The following is a 9,228-nucleotide window of genomic DNA, read 5'->3' as shown; positions in this document are numbered from 1 at the left end:
TCCTCACTTCCCTCCCTTACTTCCCGGTTTGCAATAAGCATTGTTGGTTGTTATATCTGAGTCAGCCAAGGGTGGTTACCGTCAGCCATGGTTTACCTCCAATCCAAAACTTGCAATCCAGTCCAAAGCATGGTTTCCGATTCTGCCTTAGATACAAACCATGGTGTAAATCAAGAAGTGAGGGCATGTAAGCCTAGGGTATACCCCAACAAGCAAGCTGTGATTTGGCTGTGTCATCTGAACCGTGCCATTGCTGTATCCAGCCTCTAATGTCCCTCCAGGCTGCTCCACAGAATGTAGAGTAGAAACGCTTGGCACACTTGTTTATTTGTTTAAAATTGTCACAAAAGCAACAAGGGTCTTCAAAGCTCACCTAAATGGCTGTGCACATTCGGCAAAGTACAAGTCAGTTGGAAGGGATTTCCACCGTGTCAGGGCCACCACGGAGAAAGCCCTGTCTCTTGTGTATATATGGGTGAAGGTGGTCCCTCAAATACTTCCGGGACTATCCAAGTCTGTAGCAGTAGTGACAACATTGCTTGCTTCTGACTTGACTGAAAAATACAGCAGGCTTCCAGGAGGGCCAGTTTACATTTCTGTCCTCAGTCTTAATGGAGGTTTTCTTCCATGCACAGGGCTGTGAACTGATTTTGGGGATTCTCGTGTAATTATGTTTTTGCCGACGCACAGGCCGACCAGCTGCAGCGGAGCATGGAGTGAGCCACTCGAGGTTTAATTGATGGATGACCAAAAAGATCAGGATTGTGCCTCAGAAGACCAAGAAACAATTCTGATTAATGGGGTGAAAGAGGATGGTAAGGAAATCTAATTATAGCAAGGGATCCACCACCAGCACGTCCTATAAGTTCACTTACTCAGAGATCAGTCCCTGAACTTTCCCAGTACAATTTCCAAAGAAAGCAAATGGCTTGATAAGAACAGAAATAAGCACTTAGCATTTGTATCATGCTGTTGAGTGCCCAGACACTTCACGCACATACATTATCCTTCACACACAAAGGTTATCCTTGTAATCTTTACAACAACCTTGCAAGGTAGGTGAATATTATTATCCCCACATATTGCAGACAGCAGGCTTTCCTTCCTGAATTCATGGCAGGGACGGGATTCGAACCAGTGCCCTCTTGATTGTTAGCCACTACTCTACGCAAGCACGGAGGCTTGGGTTTCTTGGTTGTGTTTTAGTTTTTGCAGTTGGCAGGATTTAAATGCAGTGCAGTCAGGGGTTAATGGGCAACTTATGAAAAGGGGTGATGAAAAACTCATTCCTCCCTGCTCTCAATATTCTGTCCAAACGTGCTTATGGGAACCTTCATCTATAGTGGGTCTTTAAAAATGTATTTAGCCCAGTGGTCAGCAATTAGATTGCCCACCAGGTAAAACATGGGCGGGGGGAGAGTAAGTAGCTACCTTTCCCCCCTTACGTTCCCCCCACAGAGAGCTGTGTCTGAATGCTACAGTCAGGTATCTTCCGTTTCCTGGGAGCAGGCGGTTGCAGAAAGCATATGGGCCCTGGAGCCTGCGTGTTCCGGGGACTCCCACTCCTGCCTCCACAGACCAGTTTGGCGAGCAGTGATGCCCCCGCCTTCGCTCCGGGTGTGGCTTCCCCTCGTGGAACCCTAGCTCACCAACTGAAGAGCAACAGCCTGATGGTTAGCAGACAACTGACACCGCTGCGATCGTCTGATGTGTCTGCATTTATTCAGGGATGTAAAAGCACCGTTTATGCACGTGAATACCAGTGCCCGCTCTAGGCTTCTGAGAGCCCTTGGGCACCATATCCCCAATGGGCCCCCTCCCTCAGTGAGTCCGCCTCGGGGAGAGGCAACATTTTGGGCCTGTGGAGACATTTCCCAATTTGAGAAGCCGTCCTGGGCATCAGCACAACATAGGTGCGCTGCAGCCACCTGCCATCTTCCTTTCCTAAGAACGGCTCAGAGGAGCTCATGGGAAAAGAAGGTGGGAGCCGCAAGAGGGCCTCACTTTGCTTCGAATCTGTCCCCGCGGCCAGTAAGAAACATTGTTATTTAACAAACAAAACCAATTAAAAGTGAGCGGGGTAGGGCACCTCGGTGGGTACCAGGAAAAGTACCCAAGGGCACACCGTTGCTCACCGGTACCACATTGCCTCCGTGGAGCCTCCCTTCTCTCCGCCCTTGTCACCGCCTTCTCCGCCTCCTCTTTCTCATCATGGCTGCCACTCGCTGGCTTGACAATCAGAGGGCTGGGGAGCAAGTCAGCCCTGGCGTCCCCTGCGCCTCCTGCTCACCACCGCCCTTGTCTGGGCCGGAGCAGGAGGCGGGTTGCGGTGGTGAAGAGGAGGAGCAAGCCCAGGGGGCTCCTGTCCGTGGGCCCCTGCTGGGGTGTGGGGCCAGAGCAAGTGCCTGGCCCTGCCTGCCTTTGGTGCCGGCCCCGATGTATACGTTCTGGAATGGTGCATCACTTCATATTTTCATATGGAACTATCTGTACATTCCAACAAGATCCGAGAAGTAAAACTCAAGTCACTTATTAAGCCTCAAAGCTTAGTGAGTAAAAAATGGATTAAAAGTGTGTGGTTTTATCTAAGGTATAAGCTTTTTGTCTCCTCTGCAGCTAAATTTTCCTGCAGAGCATGGTCAACCAGCATTACAGGGGAAGGTTTATTAATACTGTTCATGTGCATGGAAATTAAATTTTAACTAATAGCGAGATTGTTATTATTAAAAAATGTCTCTATACAGCGACCTAGTCTGAGGTCAGCTTGACATGAGAATATTAATTTAGAACATGTTTTAAAACCAAACAGCAAACAGGGATTAGGAATACTGCTTTTCATGGGCAGAATCTACTAAAGTTTTAGATATTATTCTTGTTAATATTACACCAAAGAAATGAAATGAACGAACGCTGTGGAAAAGAGCGAACAAGGGGCCCTGCTTTTCCCAGCATTTGGTTCCTAAGACTTGCTTGCCACACCCTCAGCAGAGGGGGGAAAGATTTGGATATTCAGACTCCCTGGTCCATACTACCCCGCTCCTTTTCTCTCCATTCTTTCAGATTCACGTGACCTGGATGTCGATGAGAAACCTTTCCGTGCTGCAGATGCTGCAGTTCCATTCCCAGCGCTGGGATTAGCAGCTCAGAAAGAAAGCCAAGGGGTCCCCCGAGTCCAGACAGCCCTGGTTACCAAGAAGCCCTGTTGGCTGAGCCCGCCCTCCCCGCTGAGACTGGCTGATGTGCCCGATCACATTTCCGATGACTCCTCCTCCGTCCACGCCATTTCCCTCACATCGTGCGTGACGAAGGGCATGAGCGCCTGGTCCCTGCCAGGCGATTGCGAGAAGGCTCCGTTCACGATCATGGAGCCCGGAAGTATGTCAGCACTCACTGGCGACTGCTTGATGCAGCCAAGCCGGACCTGTCTGGGCTGCTTCATTGAATCCAAGGACGGCATTGATGCTGAACCAGGGATCAGCCTGAAAGTGGGGGATCTAAACAGGGATTATGACACCTGTTCAGTGTCTGATATAGGGATTCATTGCATGAGCACAGGAGAAACCATGAGATATGGGGATCAACTGCTCTCAGACCAGCTGCTAAGCTTCCCCATCCATAAATCGAGGGCAGCAGACAAAAAAGATGCAGAGAAATCTGACAGTGATTCAGAGGACCCCACTCAGAAAAATTATTATGAGGGATTACTATTAGACAAGTGTAACGGGGAGGAACCTTTACTAACAAATCCCAACCAAGAATGGGGTTATTTTGAATCTTTCATTAGCGAAAGCAAAATTGAGCTGCTTGACCTTTGCTCCAAAAATGAGCTTTCTGTAAATCTGTTTTCCGAGGAAGATGTGGATAATTACATGTTTGATGATGATGACTCAACCTTGGGAAGTGACGTTTGCTCCTTAAAGATTCGATATGAATCCTTCCAGGACAATGTGAAGGAGAAGACTGGCACGCTACAAGAGGACGCCCAGTTTAACTTTTTCCCGAGCGTGTTCAGTGGATGCCCAAAACGGGAAGGCAGAACAACCTTGAAGAGGGTACCACGAGGGGTTACCGATACTTCCCAATTCAAATCCGAGGAGAGTATCATTTGGGGAGAAGAGGAGGTAGATGGAGAGCGGGGAGAGGAGGAGGAAGAGGAGGAGGAGGAGGGTGAGAAAGTTGCCTTAAATAAATCTTGCACCAGTACAGAGGTGGTACAATACATCAGTCCCAAAAGAAACCACTTCTTGGAACTCGTGCATTCAACGGAGGACTCTGGGGAATTCAGTGATGACAGCACCTGCACCGAATCTTCCTTTGATGTGCTCCAAGATCTAAAGGATTGCAATAAGTACCTACCCCGAGATCACTCTAGTTCCTTCATACAACAGAACTATGGTCTGCGAGCGAAAAGGAAAGTACGATACAGTGACGATTACCTGTATGATGTGGATTCCATTGAGAGTGAGAAGATTGTGGATAAGAAGGAGTGGATTCCAGATGGACCCAAGGAAGAAGATGATGATGAGTGGTGTCCAAAGAAGAGGCGAAAAGTTTCGCGCAAGGAGCCCCCAGTCATCATCAAATATATCATTATCAACCGGTTTAAAGGGGAGAAGCACATGCTGGTCAAGCTCAGCAAAGTGGATGCCAGCGAGACAACGGTTACCCTGAGTGAGGAGCTGCTGAGCAAATATGCCAAGCTGGCCCCCTTGAAGGCCTTTTGGCAAGAGCAGTGGCAGAGCCGGCTTACCTTTCTCAGATCGGCGCTCTTCCACAAACAAAGTCTCTATCTCAATGGCTCCGAGGTCTCCTTCCTGCCTCACCCACGAAAGCGCAAGTGCAAATTAGCAAACAGGCACCGAATCCAGAGAATTAAGGCCATCGAGCAGCCTGTGGGCAAGCCCGGCTCTGGCCCTCCTGATCCAAAGCAGCTTCTCCGCAGAATTGGAGACGACGAAGGCAGCCTGAAAGGAGCGCAGGCGTTGGCCATCGCAAGCCCTGGCTGCGCAAATGGCTGGCGCTTGGACGACGTCACGAGCCTCGTCTCACCAAAGTGTAAGTCGCAGGACAGAGAATTCAAAGGGCCTGAGCGGAAAGTCCTGCGCAGGATCAAGTTCAAGAGTGAAGCCAGGTTGAAATGCAAGCGACTCAAAGCTGCTGCCCATCTGGCCTCGGCCACCTTGGCCTTGGAGAATCCAGCACCTGCAGCAAGTTTAAAGGAGGGAAGCGCTTCCTGTGCTGCAGATGGCTCTCGCCTCTCCAAGTGCCAGGAGGATAAGGCTGCTAAAAATTCCCCATCGTTCCTACCCAACACCGGCTCTTCAGACAAGCCTCCTCCATCTGCTGATCTCACTGCCAATGTGCCCCTCATCCCTGGAGGGTATCTGCAGACCTTGTTAGATGCCTCTGATTTGTCAAGCAACACCGGCATCCCCTACTTCAGTCCTCCGCCGCCGCCCGAGCAGCAGCAGCAGCAGGATCCGCTCCCCAGCCTCATCCAAGCGGAGAAAGCGTTCTGTGCACTGCAGCCGGCCCAGAGCTGCATTCTGTCCCCGCCTTCGGAGTCAGAGCTGCAGCAGTCGCCGAGCCACTTGGAAATCGAGCCGAGCCCCTTCAGAAGCCTGTGGCCGTCTGGCAAGTCAGCCAGCGGCAACGGCCAGGAATTTGCAAGTGACGTGCAGGAGGCTTCTGGGCTGTCGACGGCGGAGTTTGGGGGCTGTGCGGGTGCAGAAGGCCTCCCACCCTCTGGATATAGTCAAATCCATCTGAGTAGCGGCAAAGTAGTATACCAAAAAAAATACATGCCAGATAGCCAGCAATCGCAGTCTGATGACTCTTACCAGTCGTGCCATTTTACTCAGAGAGAGGGGCATTTTCACTTCCAGCGAGGTACACTAAGCACGGATGACGGGAGGCTTGTTAGCTTTGACTCCGTGGGCTCGTTGTCAGTCAGCTCTAGCAATTATAGCTCCCTGAGTTTAAAATCCTGTGAAAAGGATGGGGACGATGACATTGCTGATGATTTCTTGGCCCACTGTAGTCCCAAACTAGTGATTCAGCAAAGCATAGATGAAATAACGCCTTTGAAGGAGTCGACTGACCTTTTAGATATTTCTAACTTCACACCTGATAAGTTCCGCCAGTCGTCCCTTTCGGAAATGTCTCCCCCAGATACCCCTAACCTTTCCCCGCAGATAACTGGGTCGGAAACCAAACCACTTGGAACGATGAAATGTTTCCCTAATAGCTCTCAAGCCACGCTGAGCAACCCCGAGAAGACCAAGTGGGGCTGTGGTGTCCTCCAGACCCAAGACCAGGCAGATAATGGATTCACTTTAAATAATCATCAGTTTCAGTTCCATATGTTCAACGACGAGGATTCTGTCAGCCTCCTTGAGAAAAGCCCATGCTTGTCAACATTTAATGAGCCATCTGGCCAAATTAGCACCAATAGCAAAGTGTCAAAATCAAAGAGGAAAAGTTCATCTAATAAAAATATGGGTGCAAACCAAAGCCCGCCCCAGAAAAACGTTCGGAAAAAAACAGCCAAAGCCAACAAAGGGACTGAAAAGCCACAAGGCAAAAATTCCAGGCAATCCCCCAAATCTACAAGGAAAGGGAAAAATTCGGCTGGGCTTAATGGAGATAAGATGCCAGGCGTTGGGGGGAGAGCCGCAGCTCCACTGAACAATGCAGCCTCCGCAGCAAAAGCACTGGTGGAATCCATTCAGCACTGCAGCCCAAACTCCACTAGGCTAGGGAAGCATAACGGACTCTCTGGAGAATGGGCTCTGGGAAAAGACAACAGCGGAGGCTGGTCCGAAGCTAGCATGGGAAATGCTAACAGCCTTCTTGATGATGATCAAAGGGAATTTGAGGAGCCGTCCAATATTTTATCAAACATTGCATCTGGCATGGCAGATGTTCAGAGATTCATGATGGCCTCCATTGAACCCTTGTGGGGGCCTGTTGGCCATAACAATGTCTCTGATATATTCCGGTCCCCTGAATCAAACAGCCTGCAGTTGAAAACCCTTAAGATTCTGGCTGGAACATCGCAAGAGTCCAAGAAAAAGGTGAATGGCAATTCTTCGGGAACAGGGAAGAGTCACAAACTGGGGAGCAAGGGCTTGAGCAAAGGCAGCAGCCGAGCCTCCTCGTGCGATCCAGGGCGCCCCAACTGTTCAACTGGGTTCGCCACAGACATTCACTCTCCCTTTTTTGATAAAAGCTATAGTAACCTGAGCACTTTAGCCAAAAACGAGCCTACCCATAAAAAGCTGTATCGGCATAAATCGACGTCTAAGTCACTGCGGGATGAGAACTGTAAAGTAAAGCGAGCAGAGCGGGAGCAGGCCCACAAGGACCCATCTGTGACAGCTGCATTTGAGAAACTGAGGTAATGCTGCACCAAACTGGCTGGAATGCACCCTTAACTTTCCTACTACCTGCTAAGCCCAGTTCTCCCTCATTTTTTCCTTCCTGTGAAAGCGAGAATTGCATGAAAGAGACATTCCCCTTTTACAGGTCTTTTTTCGTTGTTGTCGTTGTTCTTGTTTTCGTTCTCAACGTGCATGAGAATACTTATTTCTTGCAAGCTACCTAAACGAATGACCTTTTTTTTTCTGGCTTGGCTGGGGTTAAAAACAAACTAACAAGGCTACTCCTTTTTCTTGCTGTTTGGCTTCTCTGGTTTTTAATTCCTTTATTTATTTTTTTAAGGGTTAATTATGTGCTCTTTTTTAATGGTTTCGAAAAAGGAAAAGACTTTTTTTGAACATTTTGTAAAAAATAAGACACAAAAAAGAGGTTATGCATCCAAAAAAAGCCGAGATATCCAAACGAAAAGGGTCTTTAGTTTGCAAAATGACAACTCATTCCTGGTTGATTCGCCATGAGGCCATTTTGTGTGCTTTCTAGCCCCCTCTGCTGTTTATATCCTAACCTGCACCATAAAGCTGCACCTACTTCTATCCAGGTTAGAGCATACACATGACTCCACACAAGCTAAGTTGGCATAAAATGTTTGGTTTTTCTGCAGGGAAACAGACTACATTCTTCTTAAAGCAGAAACAGCATTTTTGGTTTTACCTGTATTCGAAGAAGAGACACCTTTTTCTAGAATGACATTTGACGCTTGCTTGGGTTTTTCTCCCTTTTTCTTTGTTTTTTTCCCCCTTCCTTGCTCAAAAAGAAAAAAAAATAACAATGCCTTGTAATATGTTGAAGTGTTAAGTGCTAAAATCAAAAGTTTGAAAGTGTGGGACTTTTATCCTTTGGAAGCAAATCTAACATGGTATTCCCTGTGTTTCAAAAGTCGTACTGTTGTACAGTTGTTGATGCACTATTACCCACAACAACCACACAAATTGTGCCAAACTCTGAACAAGTGTTGTACTGTACATATTTTTACATCTCTATCAACAATGGGTTGTGAGTGTTTTCTGGAGCTATTTTTTGCCTTTTGATTTACTATAGACATTCCAGTGATACAATTAACCACCCCCTTTGAAAGCAACCACTATGAAAAATGATGTCGATCACTTACTACAATGTACCAAAAGTTTTATGGACATGACTAAATATGTGTGCCAAATTGACTTACCTCATTTAATGGATTTTGCCCTGTTGTTTATAGCTTAAAAAGAAGTGGTGTTGGAGGGTGGGGGGAGACTTAAAAATGGAAACTGAGAAAATGTAGCGCCCTCTGGAAAATATTGATGAAATATTAAAATTCAACCTAGGAGAGTTGTTTTATTAGACGATTTCAGATATTAGACAAAAATCACACAAGGTAAGTTTACCGAAAACTCAAGTGTCTGCTTTTAGTGATTTAAAAGCAGCTGTTTTTCTATCACTTGTTTTATTCGAATCAAAACCTCTAGCTGAAGATAATTTCAAGAGCAAAGTTGTATTGTTGATACTTTGTATCAGTTTTCTATATTTTATAATACAACCTGGGATAAATTCTAAAAATAGTGAGAAAAGTCAGAACTAATGCATTTCATATACACTGTATTGGTATTTCATTTTGAGCCATTTTGTAACCATTTTTATGCGTCTCCTGGCAGAAGAGCTCACTGATCCAAACTTTGGTGTTTTCTAAATGTTTTAACCTTTGCAATGACAATATTATTTGGAGGTTTGTAAAACAAAACAAAAATGTTTTTAATGCAATTATGAATTTGTATGTTGACTCTGTACATCATACAAATGGAAGTCAAACTC

The 9,228-nt window shown here is 46.9% G+C and overlaps 1 protein-coding gene across 1 annotated transcript; it reads left to right on the top strand.

Moving 5' to 3' along the window:
* The first annotated feature begins 697 nt into the window (after positions 1-697).
* On the top strand, positions 698-8,235 carry NEXMIF (neurite extension and migration factor). The gene is given in 4 exon segments (XM_084813369.1): positions 698-815; positions 3,061-7,399; positions 8,042-8,188; positions 8,190-8,235. Coding segments are annotated over 4 exon segments (4,608 nt in total). The 5' UTR covers positions 698-739.
* The last annotated feature ends 993 nt before the right edge of the window (positions 8,236-9,228 follow it).

Source organism: Heloderma suspectum, chromosome 9, assembly GCF_057233095.1.
Source record: "Heloderma suspectum isolate Gila_16-S chromosome 9, 16-S_ref, whole genome shotgun sequence".
NCBI lineage: Eukaryota > Metazoa > Chordata > Lepidosauria > Squamata > Helodermatidae > Heloderma > Heloderma suspectum.
Note: the sequence above shows the minus strand (reverse complement) of the source record. Positions and strands in the feature narration are given on the sequence as shown.